At 44.8% G+C, this 21,007-nt stretch overlaps 1 protein-coding gene across 2 annotated transcripts; it reads right to left on the bottom strand.

Annotated features, from left to right (window-relative positions):
• Positions 1-4,337: 4,337 nt before the first annotated feature.
• Positions 4,338-19,175, bottom strand: LOC141809638 (cytosolic phospholipase A2 gamma-like). Of its 2 annotated transcripts, XM_074696753.1 has the most exons (14): positions 18,937-19,175; positions 16,706-16,816; positions 14,403-14,545; positions 14,129-14,315; positions 13,870-13,975; positions 13,657-13,797; positions 11,570-11,635; positions 11,313-11,459; positions 10,996-11,142; positions 10,831-10,914; positions 8,816-8,970; positions 4,852-5,023; positions 4,599-4,770; positions 4,338-4,500 (listed from the first exon to the last, which is right to left on the bottom strand). In XM_074696753.1, exons 1-14 carry the CDS (start codon positions 19,060-19,062, stop codon positions 4,449-4,451), a joined length of 1,809 nt encoding a protein of 602 aa, XP_074552854.1. In that variant the 5' UTR covers positions 19,063-19,175; the 3' UTR covers positions 4,338-4,448. The 2 variants fall into 2 exon arrangements, with proteins under 2 accessions (XP_074552854.1, XP_074552855.1); XM_074696754.1 differs by lacking the exon at positions 11,570-11,635.
• Positions 19,176-21,007: the final 1,832 nt, after the last annotated feature.

Genomic DNA, 21,007 nt, shown 5'->3' with positions numbered 1-21,007 from the left:
GTTTATTTCACAAAGGTTCAACTTACACAACAATAAACATTGTTACACACTCTTTAAAACTTACGTGAAAAAACCTTGAATGCTTTCCTTGGCATGTCAGAACAGTGTGTTTTTGTCATGGAGCACTAAAGTGTTGAGTTACACTGTTTGCAAAGTCACAGCTTACCATGGAGTAAATCCAAGTGTTGTCGTCCTCTTCTGTATCTGAGTGTGAGTCGGGGGGGGGGGCTGCAAAGCATGGTCTGCGTGTGAGGGGGAGGGGCCGGGCACTGGGGCAGCAGTTGTAACTTTTTCTGGTGCTTTGGGCCTCCTGCTGGCCCCGTCGGGATGGGCCCTTAATTCCTCTGCTTAAATACTTCATCACTGAATTTTCTATAACCTTGATCTTAGACTATTGAGGAAGAAGATGCAGAGTCCATTTAGCCAAGGAGTTCAGTCATCCTGAATCCAAAAATGTATTCAAACATGCCATTTTGAACAAAGTGAGTTGACAGGTCTACAGGGGTCTACCCCCCCCCCCCCTCCATCCCTCGCCAGATAATCGGCAAGGCCATCCTTTCCTCAATACAACCTGTTGATTGGCTGTTCTTTTCTGTGCAACAGAAGCTGTCTTCTTGTGTCCACATTTGGAAGATATACATCGGTTTTCAGTTTGGGGTTCATAATAGCAACTCCTGTTGCATCATGAATGGGAGCAGACTCGGGTGTTTCCATGTTATTTCGGTCATAGCTGGCCCTGGACTTGCATGTCAGCCGACACTTCAGGAGGAGACTGGTGTAACCTGATCATGTCTTCATTGGTCAGTCAGAGAGGGGAAATATTTTAAAGTGGAAATGTTAGTCAGACTCCAGAGATCCTTTAAGGTCTTCTTGGTATAAACAGCAACATTATATCATTCTGCAAGCTCATCCATTGGTCAGTGTCCAGCTTTATCCGCTGGACTTTTGAAGACATTGAAAGCAATGTGGTCACCTGTCATTCTGTTATTTACGATTCTGTTTTCTCTTACCCCAAAGCTGAGAGGGCAGGAGGGACAGCTGTCAGCTAACTTTAGACTGCAGACATTCCTTAGTATGTGCTGCCTGCTAGAAGTACAATGCTGTACACTTTTTTGCTTGTCCCTTAAAAAACGATACAACACAGCGTGCAGCCCGACACACAGGAGCAGGAGCGACAGAATCTCTGCAGAGCAAACATTTTTTAGAATCGGCTACATTTTGGCCAATGTTGATTGATTGGTGACTGGCATAATCGGCCTAATTAATCGGTCGGGCTCTAGAAAACAGACTTAAAGAAGACTGGAGAATTTCATCAAAATCACTTTGACTCTCATGTCTTCTTTGAAAATTTACAGAAAAAAAACTGTTTTCTGTGGCTGAATTTTGTAAAAAGCAAAATTTAGCACTTCTTTCTATGGAGCGATCATATAGTTGCACACTCTACAAATAACAACAACATTTCTCCACATTTAGCTCTAAAACATCACTTTTTCTGCAAATGTTGAGAAATATATGTGAAATACATTTGTCAAATATTAAATATAAATGTTGAATGTTTTATCTCAATGTAAACTGTTCCATGAACATTACTATATAATATTTGACTAATGTATTTCACTGACAGCCGACTGGTGCAGCAGAGCGCAGACAGTTGGCTGGTGCAGCTGAGCGCAGACAGCTGGCCTGTGCAGCGGAGCACAGACAGCCAGCCCGTGCAGTGGAGCGCAGACAGCCAGCCCGTGCAGTGGAGCGCAGACAGCCAGCCCCGTGCAGTGGAGCGCAGACCGCCGGCCCGTGCAGCGGAGCACAGACTGCCAGTGCCCCTTTCAATCTATAGCAGTGTCTTGTATCCACTGTGTTTCCTCCTCACTCATGGTTACAAAACAACATCACAACATAAAATGTTGATTTATGTGGACATAGATTTTTAAGCTGAAACATATTTTGTAGTTGAGTTGATGCCAACTTATAGTTATGTGTTTATCACAGCATCTTCAGTAATCTTTTGTCATACTGACTTAAAATAATGTGTCAGAACAGCACATGTTGGAAATCACTATTGCAGTGCAGCTAACAGGTGGTGGTGACAGGGCAGCACAGACTCTTCCACTGCTGTAATTTACAGACTCACAGAAGTCATGCCACTCCTATCCTGCAGGGCGTCCAGGGACGTCCTCGGCCTCAACAGGTGGCCCCTCTCAGGACAGCCCTCAGGCTGGCTGCCTGCAGTGCCCGGGTCTTACCTGCCAACACTCCTGTTTCTGCGGGAGTCTCATGTTTCTTGACCCTCTCTGCAACTGATTTCCTCCTTGGTAATTTCCCCCTGGTTTTCTATGCTGATGCTGTAACGGACTACATAATGGGAATGTTATTGTTAAGATGAGTAATTTTGTCTTTGTTCAGTTCAGCTGCCCACATGTCTGTGTTGTGTGTTTTCTGAGAGGGGTGTAGGGCACGTGTGCCTGAATATTGAATAGGGAGCCGGGTGTTACAGCCAACAGTAACTGGTCAAATGAACCGTGAACATCAAAACCTGGGTTAAGTCTCAGGGTCTCTTTTGCTGATGCTGCAGATTGCTACATTACTAATTAAAGGTTCCTTCATACACTCAAAAAAGGAACATTGGTGTTTGTTCAATCAGCATAAATAAAACATGTAGCTTCTACTAGATAATTTCATGTTCAGTGGTTAAACATGATTAAATCATGTTGTTTCAGCATGATGTGAAAAATTGTTAAAACAACTAGATCACTTTATGTTAACTCAACCTAATTGGTTTAGGAAGGAATCCCATCTGCAACACCTCTCCAGAGCAGGAGGTGGCAGTAATGTGCAATAGGCCTTATTCATCAGAGAGCATAGCCAGAGGATAACCTGCACTGTAAAAATCTGTCAATCAGTTGAAGTGATATAATTTTTTTAATCAATCCATCTCAATATTTAAGTTAAGGTTTCCAATGTATTTTTGTGGACCATATCAATTTGAAATTCTGCGTTGATACAATTAATAAAAAGAAGTAGTTGGACCAACTTAAATGAATTGCTTCAATTGGTCACACCTAAATAAATTAAGTTCTTTGAAGTGAAATTACCAAGTTTTATCAACCCAACTTAATAGGTCAAATAAATTAAATATTTTAATTCTTCTCAAATCAATATTTTGCATCGATCCAACTCAAAGTTTTAGGTTGTTTCAACTCAATAATCTGCAAAACCTAAAAGGAAAAACCGTGGGTGAGGAGGGAACACTGTGGATATGAGACTTTGATGCACATTAAGATACCACACAGGGACAGTGTGTCTGTGCTCCATGGCATGGACCAGCTGCCTGTCTGTGGTCCACTGCGCTGGCTGGCTGGCTGTCTAGCTGTCTGGCTGGCTGTCTGTGCTACACAGCATAGGCTGCTTGTCCTGGCTGCCTGGCCGTCTGTGCTCTATGACAGTGAGGGCTCCAATCAAAATACTCTCTCAGTAATGGTAATTTGAATATAACTGAAGACAAAACCCAGTTTGTCATTTCTGATCATAATTTTAGCCCATCAACACATCTCGTTTATTAACATATAAAATATTAAACATGCTAAAAAGTACACAGTCCATGCCACAGGGTACAGACAGCAAGTCCATGCAATGTGAAGCACAGAAAGCCTGTGCCCTTGGCAGGTTAACATCTTAATGTACAGCGGGGTCTTATATCCACTGCACTCCCTCCTCACTCACGGTTTATTGCAAAAGGTTTATTACAGTCAAGGCAGCACAATACAATTTAGTTCAATGAACATGGGTTGGAGTTGTGAACTCTTAGAAAATTTGAGTAAAACCTACCATGTGTATTTGAGTTACAACAACAAACGTTTTTAATTTGAAATAACTTAAAGATAACATGTACATTAGGATTAAATAAATTATCTAGATCTAGATAAAGATATTGCGTGCAACTGCTAAAATTAATAAAATTAGGTTAATTCAACAAAACATTTTTTTCAGTGTAAACACGACATGATGAAAGCATGGTAATGCACTGTGGGGGGGTCTCCCACTTTGTCAAAGTCTAACATTGATTAGATTAGATAGGAACTTTATTAATCCTTTGGGAGGGTTCCCTCGGGGAATTGGCAGGTCTGAACTGGGCGCTGAGGAAACTATTGAAGAACAGGGGCTCTTCAAACTGCCCCATGCCCGGGTCCCATCTGTCACACACCTGTGGTCCAAAACCTCCCAGGCCTGCACCATGCAGCTCTAAGAGAAGAGTTTCTGCAAGTGCAGCAAACGCTTTCTGACTAGAAGAAACTCAAGTGCTCTCATCATTTAAGAAACAAACTTTATTAGTGGTGTATGTCATCATTTCAGCAGACACAGGTACAGGGTTGTGAAGTAGTACCTGTGTTTATACCAAGATACTTCATCCATGCACAGTTGAGACTCTGTATGTCAGAGCAGGTTCTGGGTCACACCAAACCAAAAAGACAGGTTTCAGATATTTTCTGTAGCCCTGGCGTCCTGTTGGAGGAGAGGGGGGGAGCAGGGAGAACAGCTGATGCTGTGGATTCCTGTTTGGTTGCTTTCTTATGCTTGGTAGAAAAGTGGAAGCGACTTACCTCTGCTTGTTGCGTCTACGAACAGCGGCTTTGTTGATCTCTTTCAGCAGAGTTTCTTTGTTGTTCCTCACGTTTGCTTCAGCCGTCTCTAACAAAAAACGGCTTTCCTCTCGACTAAAGGGGCGCTGGAAGGTGGAGAACTGGGACATCCTGGCCTTGACCTCCTCTGCGTCTGGACCAGGATAAAAGGCCATGAGTGACACGTCAGACTTGACAGTAACTTCATGATGGAGTTTTGTGGTTTGTATCAGACCTTTGCAGTTGTTCCTGTTGAAGAGCGGCAGGTAAACGATGGTGGGCTCCTTCTCTTTGCCCTCAAACACGTAGCAGTCTTTGGGCCAGTCTTTCTCTTCCAGGATCTTCTCGTCTATCTCTGGAAAGGGTTTCTTCAGCTCAGCTGCGTAGTCTCTGGCCAAAGTCAGAGTCTGCAGAGAACAGAGCGCACACAAAGTTTTATTGTTCACGCATTTTGCAGCAGAGTCTGAGCAATGAGTGACACTGCCGGCGGGTGACTTTTTTATTCTGATTTGTTTATTTTGCATTTAAAAAAGGGTTTAACAGACAGAGTGAGAGCCAGGTACAAGGACAATAAATAAGAGGTCATTTTTTTCTGATGTTTTTTAGAAAGCTTCTCAGAAAGTTTCTCACAAAACCAAAAAGCTCTTGCTCTAACGCTTCACAGACTTGTGGTTAAAATGTACATTTCTGGTGATCTGAGACAACAGTTCTGACTCTTTAAAGAGGAGGTTTACAACCCAGCCGTTAATTAGTCAAGCTTTATACTTTGCAGATTGAAAAATGTGCAGCAAATGATTTACATTTGGTTAAATTTGTCTTTGGTTTTGCTCATAGACTGAGATAGCAGAGTAATGCAGACACAGGGTCAGCTTTTAAGAAGACGGAGGGGAGTTAGTACTAGTGATGTGATGTTTTAGAACGATTCGTTTCCAAATGAATGAATCATCTGGGTGAAGGGCCTGAACCGAATCACTTACTGAAAAGATTGGGCTCATTTCTCAACTTCCTCCGTGTTCCCCTCTCTCCCATCTGCCCAGGCCTGCCCTCCCTCTCCCTGTCATGTCAGGGTTACAGAATGACCAAACCAAAAGGACAGAAAACCTGTGTTGCTCAGACCTGCCCCTTCAGCTCCCTCTCACGTCTCCAAAATCCAGGAAGTAGCAAATATTTCATTCAGCATTTAAGTGTCCCAAAACTGTCTTTGCTTTTTGTAGCTGCTGTCAGTTTGCACACAGCTTATGTTTACAGCTTCATCTGACTCAGCTGACTGTTTCAATATCCCGTCATGTTTGCGTGTGACGGAGGCCGGGGATGCGCAGCCACACACCAATCACTGGCTGATCATCGTTCACTCACTGACTGGTGTTCACTGACTGAACACAGTAACTAGCAGCTCCGGCTCCGATGCCCCCTCTCCTCAGTCACAGTCAGTGAATGGTTTATGTCCTGAACGTAACGAGCAGAGCGGTCAGGGGTAATGATAGTTTGGCAGGTTTCACTTTTCAAACTGAGGCTTAATCCCACTGGATTCTCAGCTCATTGGCAGATTATTCACCACCAGCTGCCCTCAGTGTGATCACGAGCAGAACTGAGCGTTTGGTCGTGTTGCAGCTGATTAGATTATGATTCACAAGCTGCAGCGAGAACTGAATAGTGAATGTGGATGAATCCTTTGAACAAATCATTTTACTGAACTGACTCTGATGATTAAGTATCCTGAAAAAAACTGCTTTTCCCGTAACTAGTAAATATCAAACTCAATGACTATAAACAGCATTGATTTATTTTAACAATATTTCAAATAGATTAATGTAGTGAGTGAACCGTAAGAGAAATATGTACCGGACTATTTGACCTTAAACCACGGTCTGGGTGAATACTCGGCTCTGATTGGCTGCAGGGTGTCCAAAAAAAGTGTTGTAGGACACTTGTAAAACAGTTCCAGTCAAATATCCTGATTGCTCTGGAGCATTGCACTGACCCAAACACTTGTTTGTAACTGTGGCAACACATACTTAGAACATACATCAACACATGTTGTCTCTTTAATGATCAGAGTGGATGGGGGATAATATTTCTTGCACTAAAAACAATTAAGGAAACTATCCATGGATTTTGATTCCTAAAAGAGAATTTTGCATCATCCTATGGACAAGTTGTCCCGAAAACTTCATGAACAACACCAACAATTTTTCCTCTTCTTGAGCCATTCCATCAATGCATCTAGCCGACAGAGAGAATTCAGTTTAGACTACAAAAATCTAAAAACTGGCTCCCCAGAGTCTACACAGCTGAACAAAGCGCTGCGTTTGAAGTCATCAAGAACAGATCTGTCTGCTGCTCTGAAAGTTGGTGCCGTAAACCAGGACATGTCAGTCTGACAGTTATCAGCATCTGCAGCAGATTATATGATCCATCAGTTCTGCTCTTACTGCTCATCCTGGAGCTTTAAGGAGACAGAAAATTAAAGTTTACAGCTAAACACGCTAAAAAAGGTAACGACCGCTGCATTTACATGATTAGCTCACGTTGGTGCTCTGCACTGTGGGTGCTCAGGATTCTCTGCGGGTGCTCAGGATTCTCTGTGGGTGCTTGGGTCCTGGAGCATGCCAATGCTCAGGTTCAAAGGTGCTCACAGTGAGCTACAAGTCCTGCTCTAGAATCACACAAATGAGGCCTGGAAGACGGAGGACAACCTTAAAAAACAAATCCAGGTTTATGCTGACAAGGTGGCCCAGGACCAGGCCACCAAGGGGGCTATGACCAAATAACACAAAGCCCTGCTTCAGGAGATGGCAGAAGAGAGACAAACCTACCAGGCTAATCTCAAGATTTCTAATCTGAACAGATGCTACAGTCGCTACAGCGTGAGCTCCAGGAGCAGAAGAGCGCCAGCAACAACAAAGCTCTTGAGGATCAGCAGAGTAGGCAGCCTACACGTCCCTCATCCAGAGCCGAGCACCAAGCTCTCCTCCAGAAGACCACGGAGGAAAACAAGAGGCACCAGACTGATCTGCTCTCTGCCAGGCAGACAGCAGACACCCTTCAACAGGAGCTTCAAAAACAAAGCCAAGCTCACACCAACAAGGTGTCCCAGGACAGGGCCGCCATGGAAGCCATGATGAAAGAGCAAAACGCCACGAGTCAGAAGATGGCAGAGCAGGGCCAGACAAACCAGGCCCGTATGCAGCACGCTGAGCGGGTGCTACAGATGCTCCAGCGTGAGCTTCAGCAGCAGAAGGCTAACAATGCTTCCAAGGACCAGTCAGCCATCAAGTCCTTGAAAGCTGAACATCAAACCACCTGCCAGAAGATGGCACAGGAGATGACCGCCCTGAAGCAGTTTGCAGCCCACAGAGAGCAGACGTTGTGACAAGAGAAATAGAACCATAAAACTCACATTCCTGTTGAGAGTGTTAGGATGCTCAGTTGCTCGGGGCGACCTCTGGTTGACCAAAGCCGCATCCCAACCAAGGCGGTGGGGCTCGAAGGCTTGGACGACTAGGGTGGAACGAGTCAGTGACGGGCAGACCAGCTGGATGAAGTCCTGCCTCAGACTGAATACAGCGGCATGAAAGAGGGAGATTTTAACATCCCCGTGGACTGAGTACCGTTTGATGTACTGACAGAGGATGAACTACCCCTCGCTTCTTCAGGAGGTTTCTTTGAGGAGGACGCAGAAGTCTTGGGAAGGGAGGACAGAGATGATCTAAGAAGGTGGACCCGGCCTTACCTCTTACTGTAGTCATTCTGTCGGCCACAGTCTTCACAGTGTGTAAACAACAGCTTGATGAAGGAGGGCACAGGAAGAGGGTGGGAAGAGGGCGGGACAAACCGCCAGACATGACATGATGGTTCTGTTCTGGAGGTGTGTGTGGCCCGTAGTGACGTCATTTCGGGCTGGGTTTTCAGAACAGCTCGCTTTGGGAGAGATCTTCAGTAAAAGGGGGCTAGCAAAGAAGGGGGAGGGTAAGTCCTTTTATAATAGGGGGTGTTGTAGACACACCAGGGACAGGTATTTTTGTTAGCACACCTTATAAAAGTGATTAATGAATAATGCTTTACAGATGATGACTAACGCTTGTTAAATGCCAAAAAGTGTGTAGTCTTTGACCATGTTACCCAGATCTCTTTGAAACTCCACCTGTCTCAATAAGTCAAAGTGCTCATGCACACACACACACACACACACAGAGTACCTCGAACAGGTTTCCTGCGCTGTACTCTGGGGCGATGATGAGGTCGATGTCTCTTTTGTCTCCCAGAAATGACGGGTAGGCAACATTGATCAGCAGCCCTGCGTCCACCAGGTGGAAACTCTCTTTAGAGGTGAGGCAGAGTGGAATGCTGGAATCTGCCCGGTAACAGAGCGTTAGGTTATTTCAAACTGACTCAGGATCAGGAAAATAGTTTTGAGGTTAGGAAAACTCACAACATTTTAACAGCTGACGTCATCAGAAATGTGTGTGCACATTTTGGCAACAGAAGCAGCGTTTAGCCTCTTTCATTCAGATGAGTTCTTGTTTTATTAACACTAAATTAAATCTGTCAGCAGCATAAAAAGGTCAGTTTGTTCTGTGGTTAGCTGTCAGAAACCATACTGCACCATGGAGTCAACGTCTATCCAGCTCTGAGTGTTACAGAGCTACTGCTGTTTTGGAGCAAAGAGTGACTGTGTTAACTGGAGATTCTCAGCTGAACAGGGCAGAGTCACCAGTTAACTGGGTCACACTTTACACTGAAACACCAGGGAGTTCTGCGGCTGTTATAAAATGTGTTGTTCAACCTCATTTAACCAGGTGTGACCACAAATAAACATTAACTGCTGATATTCTAAATCCAGTTTTTACTTTGTGGATTTAATGAAACAGTTGGTTTGGGCTGAAGTCATGACCAAACATGGACTCACTATAAAGGGTAAGTTTTAGTAAATCAATATGTTTACAAAAACAGATTTTATTCTACGGTTTACTCTTTTGGTTGGTAGGGTTTCTGGTTTCCAGTTCATGTCTTTATATGTCACAGTCTGGTAAGTGTCCACGGATAATGAAGTCACAAGCATTGAGTGACTTGTCTGTTTAAACTCTTCAATGTCTTGGGTACTGCAGCTCCCTCCTAGCAGGCCTCCCTGCATGTTTATTTAACCCTCTGCAGATTACCCAGAATGCTGCAGCATATCTGGTCTTTAACCAGACCAAAACCGCACGTCACCCAGCTGTTGATCTCTCCTCACTGGTTTCCAGTGGCAGCTCCAATCAAATTCAAAGCTCTTCCTCTGGCTTACAAAACACTGACAAGAACGGCTCCTGCCTACCTGGGACCCCTCATCCAGGTCTACCCTCCTTCTGGTCCACTTCACTATGCTTGTGAAAGACGCCTGGTGCTCCCAGCCCAGCACAGTTCTAAACCTCTCGCCAGACTCTTCTCCTCTGTTGAATTCCCTAACTCTATACGATCCACGCAGAGTCTCTTTCTACTTTAAGAGATGTCTGAAGACCCATTTGTTCAGGGAACATAGGTCCTTACTCTGACCCTTCTCTTTGTCCTCAGGGGGAGAAGGAGTCAGGAGGTCTCAGACCTGGCGTCTAGTCAATATTTAGCTCTGATCATTAAATGTTGTTGAAGGTTGAACTACATATTTGCAGCGGTAAATTGTTGTTAGTTATGGCTAAATTTTTCTACATGGGGGAAAGAAAAAAAACAACCTTTTCTTGCTCTTTAAGGCAGCACCTGCAGCTGAATAACTTGTAGCACAGTTGTCACACTAACTCGGTTTTCCTTCTGTCCAAATCCTTGCTTGTGTTGTATGTCACTTTGGACAAAAGGGTTTACTGAATGAAACTGAAGAACTGTGGGTACACGCTGTTTTTCTCCACTAATGGCATCTGTCCACTTGTCGATGTTTCCCTCTGCTCACTGATTTCTCACTGATTTCTCACTGATTTCTCACTGATTTCTCACTGATTTCTCACTGATTCCTCACAAACCTCTGAGTCGTTGACCATCCATCAGATTGTTGTTTTTCAGGTAAAAAAATGTGTTTTTTGGTGGTTAACTCCCTGACGTTGCTTGACAAACCATTGTACTCCTCAGCACTTCTGACGATGCCGTGCTGCCGTAACTATCCAGAAACAGTAAGTTGGTCTATATGACAGGCTTCATTCCCCTGTAACTACCTGAACAGTGAGAAACTTTGGGAGGTTTGTCTTCTTACTTTCGTATCTGTAGAGAAAGTTGTTGGTGGTCCCCCACTCCCACTTCACAATCAGAGGAAGGACCTGCTCCGTTATGAAAGTCACTGTAACAGAAACGAGTTAAACTTCATGTAAACTGAATGACTGCTTCTGTGTTTGCTCAGCACACCTTGTTCTAAACTGACCGTGTGTTTTAAAAGCTCCCTCCTCCAGACTCTGGCTCCAGGTCTCCACCAGAGCCAACAGATTCAGACTCCACCGCTGGAAGGTGCTCTTCTTGTCGTCAAAGCTCAAAGATTCCTGATCTGGATACTCAGCTTGGTTACTCTTGTCTAGAAGATAATTCAAAACAGTCTGCAAGACATTTGTTGCTGCCCTGGATAAAAACAGAGGTCAAACTGAACAGCTGCTGTTTCTGTCTGAATCCAGAAGCTTGGATCCTGTGAATTATTCAGCGGCCCAGCAGCTGGATGCAGCTGCCGAGGTCAGCTCATGTCATTACCAGCGTCTGCTAAGACTTTCTGCAGCTTGTCCAGCTCAGACAGAGCACTGGGATTCTTGATGGTGGATCTGGTCAGGGCGATGAGTTTATCCAGGGCCATGTAAAAACGCAGGTACTCTTCACCGGCAGAGTTCACGTGTCCAGGCACTGAAACACACAGACCCTAAGGTGATGACTTCTTCCTCGTTCAACAACGGATCAGTTAGATTAGATCAGGTCATGATGTGGGAAATTGTGCTGCGGTTGTTGTGACGTACGGTTCAGCCAATGAGGGATGAACTCTTTGACCATTTCTTCATGAGCTAACGCTGAACCCAGAACACCTGCAGGGTTTGGAGAGGAGGAGATGTGAACACACAGGGTAACAATCCAACCGTGCAGAAGATATGTGCTGTGACTGTTTTCTGACACACAGGAGGGACAAGAAGCTTTGTGTGTGTGAGTTTGTGTGTGTGTGTGTGTGTGTTTGTTTCTGCCTGTGTGTGTGTGTGTGTGTGTGTGTGTGTGTGTGTGTGTGTGTGTGTGTGTGTGTGTGTGTGTGTGTGTGTGTGTGTGTGTGTGTGTGCGTGTGTGTGTGTGTGTGTGTGTGTGTGTGTGCGTGTGTGTGTGTGTGTGTGTTGGTAGGAGCAGATCTGTGGGCTGTGCAGAGCAGGAATGTGACCACATGACCATGAGTTAAAGTGACCTGTCATGTCAATCAGAGGAGTACCGTCAGGCTGTCAGTGAGGTACAGACCTGATCTCTGAGGAGGACAGACTTTAGTCATTTGATTTTTTCTTTCATCTTAAATCCTGGATGAGGAAACGAACAAAACAATGGACGACACCACCAGCAGCATTAGGCCCCGTTTACACAGAGACTCCCGCAAAGATTCTTCCTTTGCGCTTTCAAAAGCCACCCGCGTTTACATGAGGACGGCGTGAAAACGATCCGCGTTCATACGACTCCAGGAGGACAAGTCTCCTCTTCTGTTCTTTCTTTTTCTGACGTTTTGTTGTGTGAGACGGTCGGCAATCCAACCATAACACGCATTACCGCCAACTACTGGACCGGAATGGCTCAACTGGAAATGTGGCTGAGCGTGCAGCCTTCACCACTCCTACTTATTTTGAACTACATTTTATTAATTTTACCAAAAGAACTTGATATTTTCTTCCCCTCTTTCACGCTTTCTTTTTCTGGGCATGCTCCTGATGAGGGCTCAGTTGGATTCAGGTCTGGGAAAGGGGCGGGCCGGTCCATAGCATCAAAGCCTTCGTCTTGCAGGAACTGCTGACACACTCCAGCCACATGAACTCTAGCATTGTCTTATATTAGTAGGAACCCAGGGCCAACTGCACCAGCATATGGTCTCACAAGGGATCAAGGATCTCATCTCGGTACCTAATGGCAGTCAGGCTACCTCTGGAGAGCACATGGAGGGCTGTGCGCCCCCCAAAGACATGCCACCCCACACCATTACTGACCCACTGTCAAAGCGGTCATGCTGGAGGATGTTGCAGGCAGCAGAACGTTCTCCACGGCGTCTCCAGACTCTGTCAGGTCTGTCACATGTGCTCAGTGTGAACCTGCTTTCATCTGTGAAGAGCTCAGGGCGCCAGTGGACAATCTGCCAATCTTGGCGTTCTCTGGAAAATGCCAAACGTCCTGCATGGTGCTGGGCTGTGAGCACAACCCCCACCTGTGGACATCGGGCCCTCGCACCACCCTCACGAATCTGTTTCTGACCTTTTGAGCAGACACATACACATTTGTGGCCTGCTGGAGCTCATGTTGCAGGGCTCTGGCAGTGCTTCTTCTGTTCCTCCTTGCACACAGGAAGAGGTAGTGGTCCTGCTGCTGGGTCGTTGCCCTCCTACGGCCTCCTCTACGTCTCCTGATGTACTGGCATGTCTCCTGGTAGTGCCTCCATACTCTGGACACCACGCTGACAGACACAGCAAACCTTCCTGCCACAGCTCACATTGATGTGCCATCCTGGATGAGCTGCACTACCTGAGCCACTTGTGTGGGTTGTCGACTCTGTCTCATGCTACCACTGTGTGAAAGCAGCGCCAGCATTCAGAAGTGACCCAAACATCATCCAGAAAGCTCAGGAACTGAGAAGTGGTCTGTGGTCACCACCTGCAGAACCACTCCTTTATTGGGGGTGTCTTGCTAATTGTCTATAATTCCCACCTGTTGTCGCAACAACATGTGAAATTGATTGTCAGTTAGTGTTTCTTCCTAAGTGGACAGTTTGATGTCACAGAAGTGTGATTGACTTGGAGTTACACTGTGTTGTTTAAGTGTTCCCTTTATTGTTTTGAGCAGTGTAACTTCAGCCACCTGCCACTGAACACACCTTGGAGTTTGACCATGTCCATCTCAGGTATCTTCTCCATCAGCTCTCCGTTCTGAAACTTGCTGCCCAGAAGAGACGTTTCGACAAAGAGACCCAACTCTGTGAATCCAGCCTCGTGGGGACTCACCTCAAACCACTTTCCTGATGGACAGAGAAGCTGTTACACTCTCATCCTCAGTCAGTAGCTAAAAGTGCAGAGGACACACGGTGTACCTTCTATGGGCCCCTCTGCGTAGCAGTACTTCTCGATGGCACAGTATACAGGATAGGGGTTGGTTGTGTTTCTGTTGGCCTCATCAGAAAGATTGCGCAGGTCCATCTGATGAAACAGAAGATCAGGACTGCACATACAGGACAGTGTCTTAAAGGAGTGTGTGTGTGTGTGTGTGTGTGTGTGTGTGTGTGTGTGTGTGTGTGTGTGTGTGTGTGTGTGTGTGTGTGTGTGTGTGTGTGTGTAGTTTTCTCTTCGAACCTGTTTCATGATCCCAGCAGAGGTCAACACACCCCAGATATCCGTGAGGGAGAAGTGCTCCTCCTTTGCTCTTTCGCCCAGCCAGGCCAGAGCGTCTTGCAGCTCCACCTCAGCATCCAGCAGCCTGTTCACGGTTCTGTCCATGTCTACGCTCCACTCGGGGTCGCTGTACAGAAAGGCCATGGCCCTGACAGAGGAGACAGGACATAGGGACAGGTGGCTTTTCCGTTACACACCTGCCAATGTAGATGTGTTTGAGAGAGGTCATAGTTACCATGTGGATCCAGAAACTCCTCCCAGGTAGAGCACAGAGTCCAACAGATGGTCTTTTTCCATCTGATGGAGGGAACCCACAAGGCCCACTGCAGCCCTCTGACCCCCTCCCGAAGCCAGCAGAGCGATGTGGGGCACCGAGTCCTGGAGGGATTATCAAATTTACAGACCTGCTCCATTTCAGCCTGGACATGTCGTGATCATCAGTGTCGTGAGAACTACGGACCCTTTGGATTAATCTATCTGGTGGGGAAGCTTAAACTTTGCTCTTTAAGCCCAGTGATTCATAAATAACCTCAAAAATCAAGATTAGTTAATGAAACTCGCCTTCAAATCTGTCATGAGGTTAAGTTCATTTCACTGAGGCCTTATGCACCCAGGCTTGTTTTTGAGATGTTTTTGAGCAAACAAAATAAGAAAAAACTAAGAGCCCTAAAACACAGGGTTAAGACCATAAAAGGCATCAAGGGACAGAGATCACACAACTCTCATTCTGAATTAAAAGCCGAAGAAATGAGTTTGAGAGGTGATTTAAAAGTTGATGGGGTGGGGGCGTTGACGTTTCCAAAGGCAGATCATTCCCTGACTTGGGAGCCACCCCGGAGCACGCTCCTTCTCCTCAGGATTTTAAACAGGTTTTTGAGACAACGAGATGAAGGTGATCAGCTGACCTCAGGGATGGAGAGGGAGTGTAGACATGTAAAAGGTCAGAGATATACTGAGGTGTCGATCCAGTTAAAGATTTAAAAACAACCAACATTATAAAATGAATTCTGGAATAAACAGGGAGCCAGTGTGGTTGTGTTTTCGTGTACCTGTTGACAGACGAGCAGCTGCATTTTGGACTAACTGTAACACCTAAAAAACACCAGATCTGTCTGCAGTCCGACTCTGTTGTGCTGCGTCTTGACTGCGTTTGTCCGGCTGCGTGTTTAGTCTGACAGGCTGACTGACAGACAGCTGGAGTCACAGACCCAGGAGTTCCTGCTCTTCCCTCTCCATCCATCAGTCTCTCTTCATCCATGTTGGGCTGTAAAACCTCAAACCTGTTGGCTCCTGGTCTGACTCTGCTCATCATGTCTGTTTGTCATCGTAGTCAAGCTAAATACAAACTGATTTTAACATGGTTTGTTTTACTTTGGAAGTCTCTGGGTGTTTTTAGGTAGTTCCCGGTCATGACTTCCTGTCCTGCTTAGTCTTCCCTACGCTGCATTTATGCATCACAGCTCCGTGTCCAGCAAAGATAGGATGGCTGTAGGTTATGTGTAGCATGACGGAGCAGCCGCGCAGACGGACTGAAACAGAACTGATCCAGTGTAAGTTGACACACTGACTTGAACAAAACCTCTCTGGTGTGTTTCAGCTGTAAGTGTGTGAGAGACGCCCGAGTTACACCAAAGTACAGAGCATTACAGAAGTCCAACTGTGAGGAAACAAAAGTATGAGTCACTCGCTCAAAGTCATAATAAAAGAAAACTGATTTAAGCTGAAAAAAATTGAACGTACCAACTGAATTTATTTTTGATCCAATTTAAAATCACTGTCAAACTTTACAGAGAGATTTAAAACTGTGGTTGCAGAGTAAGGACGTGGTCACACTGGCCAATCGTACCGTGCCTAAGCACGCTTCAGCCGTAAAGCCCGTTTGGAAAGGCCAGTGTGACCACAACTGTGCCGTGCTCAAGCACGATTCCCTTCCGTGCTTCGGCACGCTTTGAAGAGGTGGGCTTTGGCACGGTTTACTTCATGCACAAGCACATTCCACGCAGACAGCGCGTCTGATCCATTACGTATAATCACCACTAGAGCATCTCTCGACAATCATTTTAAACAAAGTGGGGTGTTAGAGGGGTGTTAGAGGGCCGTGTCGGGCGAAAACTACTTATTACAAGCCCAAAAGTCTCTAAAGTTGTAGCAGTGCTCTCTGTGTCTCATTGTGCTGACTCTGATGAGATCGCGTTTCATGTAAACAAATGCTTCACGATGACGAAGGCAGGCTGTGCGCGTGTCTGATACCCGCTAAAGTCTGGTTCATAATGGGGTAGTGTGACCGCCGGCCGTACTCTCCAGCTGTGGATCGGCGCTGCAGGGGGGCAATCGTGCTTAAGCACGGCACGGTTTGGAGGACCTGTGTGACCGCGTCCTAAGGTAAAGAGGGTCCTTGAGCTGAAAGAGGTGCTCCTTAAACTTCCCCACAGGGCGTCCATCCAGGATATCATGCAGTGAAGGGAAAGACTTTAAAAACAATGGATAAAAAGTGACAGAGAGGACGATTTGTCTCATAGTGAGACTTTAATTTCTTACTTCTGAACAGTTGATTTCCAGATTTTTTAGAGACTCCAGGATGTGTTTTTTCCTCTCCTGAACGTACTCCTGTTCACCTGCGCACACACTGCGAGACTCATGGACAGATTTCTGAAGCAAACACAGAAAGAAGACCACAAGTTCAGTTCAGATAGTCAGAGAAGACCAAGGCTTGATGTAGCTTGATGCCCGTGTCAGAGCCCGTGTCAACCAGCCTGTCTCCTGTGTGCAGGAACAAGCTTCTTACAGAGGCTCTCAGGTATAGAGGACCAAAAATCCCCAAATCAAAAATAAATACAAGTGAAAATAAAAACAAGTTATCAATAAACAAGGAAATAATAAAAGTGCTCTGCTGTAATGTAATTTTTTATTTATATATTTATTTTTTGGCAGACACTGCCAGCATGAAACACACAAGGAAAACTTATTCATATGAGGAGGCGGTCCTAAGTGTGTCTTGGCTTGAACTGTTTGTCTATTGCTTGATCCACAAGTGAGTGCAGAAATGAGCTAGATGTGACTTTTAACAGCAACAGTTAAAGGAATTCTTCACATGACTCTCAATACCTGCGTCTCCATTACAATTTATCGCAAAATTTAAAGCAAGAGTTCTGACAATCTGATAAAGTAAAATTGTGCCTTGCTGGTGTTTACATTACGACTAGAGTTATGCGCAACTTGAGTAAAATAAAACTTTACATCCAGTCACATCTAGGCCATTTCTGCACTCACTAGTGGATCCATTAATAGGGAAACAGTTCAACCCAAGACACACTTAGGACCACCCCTTCATTTAAATAACTTTACTCGGTGTATTTTATCATGGCAGTGTCAGCCAAAAAAAAACATTATTGATATAAATTCTATTTCCATGTTTATTTATTTTTTTATCAATTTCTTTGTCTATATATATATATATATATATGTATATATATATATATATATATATATATATATATATATATATATATATATATATATATATATACACATATATATATATATATATATATATATATATATATATATATATATATATATATATATATATATATATTGATTGAATGATTGATTGATTGATTGATTGATTGATATGGCTGTATTTTCCTGATTTCAAAACAGTGAACCATAAAGGCACAAATCATGGGAATGTTAACTGGAACTACAGCAACCGAGAATGAAGAACAGAAAGAAGAAAAGTGAAACCATGCAGAATCATACATTTTTAAAGTTGGTATTGCCAGTCCTTGATGCATGTAATGTGTTGCAGAGTACAAATAAGACTGCAGGGGGCCCTCTAATCGAGGACAGTTTGGCTGAACGGTGGGCACTGCAAGCCTTGGGGTGCTGCGCAGGGGCAGAGGTCCCTGAACTCCTGGAATTTAAATCGGAATAAAGCATCAATCATTTTATTATCGAGGCCTGGCACATGCGCCGCATGAAGAGTGAAATTACCCAAAACACAAGACCATGTGATGCTTGGGCACCGGCCATCCTTTGATAGAAGGCTGATTTTTACTTGCCAGTCTAGAGCTACGACGAACACTGCCACTTGCTTTGGGCCTTTCTTCTTCCTCGACTGAAGACTCACTAATACACTCATCTTCAAACTGAAGCTCCAGATGAGACATCGCCACAGAAGAGAAGGTAAGCGAGCAGACAAGCAAACACAAAACCAACGTTTTCGTACCTTAGTATGCGTGACAGCAGCAGCTGAGCAATAATGAGGTAGCAGTAATAACTGAGAGTGAAGACGTGATTTAAACTCACTGCCTTGTTGTTAGACACACGCTGTGATTGGTTGAGAGGGGTAGGTTAGAACATCAGCCTGTCAGCTGGTCACAGCTGGGCGTATGACTTCTGTGTCCTGCATGAACTTACGTTAACTCCATTAATGTAAAAGCTGATTGTTCTTTACTTTACATGTGCCCCTTAGATCCACAGTAACATAAATGTATTAACAGTTTTTCCCAAAAGTGCAAATTTCAACTCTGAATCTGAACCAGTTTGGTAGAACGGTTGTTTACACAATGATATGCAAAGCATAAACCAAATGAAGATGAAGGATTTACTCCTGTTACTAGGAAAACACACCCCACTCCACCACTCCACTCTGACCAGCCTGACACAGGTGGACTCACCTGGAGTCAGGGTGAAATCTGGGTCTAGAGAAAAGGTGAGGGAAACCTCTTCATAGTGGTGCTCAGAAGTCTGAATCATTCTTTACTCACCTCAGATGCAGCCATCTCTCCCTCCATGTTTGCCTCTGATGACGGAGCTCCAGCCAACACGATACCAAACATTATTACTGTGACCAAGAAACCTGTTTGTCCGGTCCAGTTTGGGTGTGGATGCATCTTGACTTAAAGTGCAGAAAGGTTTAAAACTCTGAACAGCTCTGCCCTCCTGCTTCTCTGCAGTTACATGTTTTAGCCTGTTTTCTGGTCTTGTTTTCCCTCCGGGGCTTCAGTGGTGCTGCCTTGGCAGACGAAGGCATGCATAATCAGGATCAGATGCTAAGACTCCAAACAACACGACCTCACACACACACACGCAGTACACATTCCTGATCTTAGACACATGTTGTTGAGATCACTACACTGTAAGAAGTGGTTTTGCACATTTGTTGTTCCAACATTTCATTTTAAGTAGGTACGACAAAAGATTACTGAAGCTGTCGTGATTACACAGTTAGAAGTTGGCATCATCTCAACTTTAAAAAGTTTTTCAACTTGAAAATCTACGTCCACAGACATCTTTTTTTGTTGTTGTTGTTTTTTTGATGGTGTTTAGTAACTATGAGTGAGGAGGAATCACAGGGGATATAAGACCCTGCTGAACATTGAGCTGTTACACTGGGGATGACACAGGGCTGTATCTATCTATGCTACACTGCACGGACGAGCTGTCTGTGCTCCACACAGCATAGGCCCATGCACTTGGTGATTTTAACAGTGCATTTAGTGTTGATATTATTTAAATGAGATGTGTTGATGTGTTAGGATTAGGACGGTGAAGACAGCAGGTAATTGTCCTGGAGCATGAACAGCTGGTCTGTGTCATTTAGAGCACAGACAGTCTGTGCCCTCTGTGTAACATCTCAGTGTGCAGCGGGGTCTCGTATTCACTGTGTTCCCTCCTCACTGATGGTTACAGCCATCACAGCCATCACAACAAAAATGCTTTGCTGTAAAACCTTGGAGAAAACGTCAGTAAGTGTTAACAGCTTGTACTTCATCTTATGCCCCAGAGCAGGGGTCACCAACTATTGCCGTGGGCACCTGGGTGCCCACAAGAACCACTCAAGGTGCCCGCGAGGCATGTTCAAAAAAGCACTGGTCACAGTGGAGCTCCTTACAACCATCATCGTTCTGTAAATCAGGGGGCCACCACCTTTTTGTGCCATGGACTGGTTTCATGTCAATCTATATTTTCATGGACCGGCTTTTCTTCGGTCTCCTCACAGGCTCTTTTACCCTGCCTAGAGAAAGTTGCCAAAGATGTTTGTTTTTTGTCCATTTTGCTAGCTTGGGTATTTGGCATCAAGAGTGAGTCATGTTTCAGAATGAAACATCGTTCAGCATCAGATAATAAATCAAACTGAAATAATACAAGTTGAGTTTTTTTTTTTATGGGCAGCCCAGTACCAACTGACCCATGGACCAGTACCGATACGTGGCCCGGGGGATGGGGGCCACAGCTGGAAGTCATTAAAAATAATTGTGAATTCATAAACATTGACCTGTGAGCAGTCTTCACGTAGTATCACCACTTTTACTATGATTATTGTTTTTAAAAAGTGATCTGTGAAGTTTTGTTCAGAAAGTTTTTATCAGGTGAGTAGCCCTTCATTTCCACTCATTTCCTGTGAGGTGGCCCTCCGTCTCAAAAGGTTGGTGACTCCTGCACAACAGTATACATGAATGTGCCGCTGCTCAGCCCTGGTACAAATGTGTGTATTTCCCATCAGCCTCAGCTGCTCCTCAATCACGAATCAACTCAAAGTGACACCTCTTGGTGGGGCCGTGCTGTGGGGCGCTCAATGCAAAGACACCACTGCTCTGCAGAGATGTAGATTCTTGCAGCTAAAAAAGAAAAACGTCTTAAGTTCTGCAAACTAAAAATGCAAACAGTAATGAATTAAACATCCACATATTTCACTGTCACTCCAGAAAGCAAGGTTTACTCAGCAGTTTCAACCATCAAGACTTTGCATTCATCACGAACAGCACAAACATGTTTCTGTGAAGTGTCAAAAAATCTTTAACACTTTAACACCAAAAGTTTCCACTCACATGTTTC

This window comes from Halichoeres trimaculatus, unplaced genomic scaffold (genome assembly GCF_033239565.1).
Source record: "Halichoeres trimaculatus isolate MK-OKI-2021-1 unplaced genomic scaffold, fHalTri1.1 fHalTri1_scaffold_20, whole genome shotgun sequence".
In the NCBI taxonomy this organism is placed as follows: domain Eukaryota; kingdom Metazoa; phylum Chordata; class Actinopteri; order Labriformes; family Labridae; genus Halichoeres; species Halichoeres trimaculatus.
The sequence above is the reverse complement of the archived record's forward strand: the minus strand, read 5'-3'. Positions and strand labels throughout refer to the sequence as shown.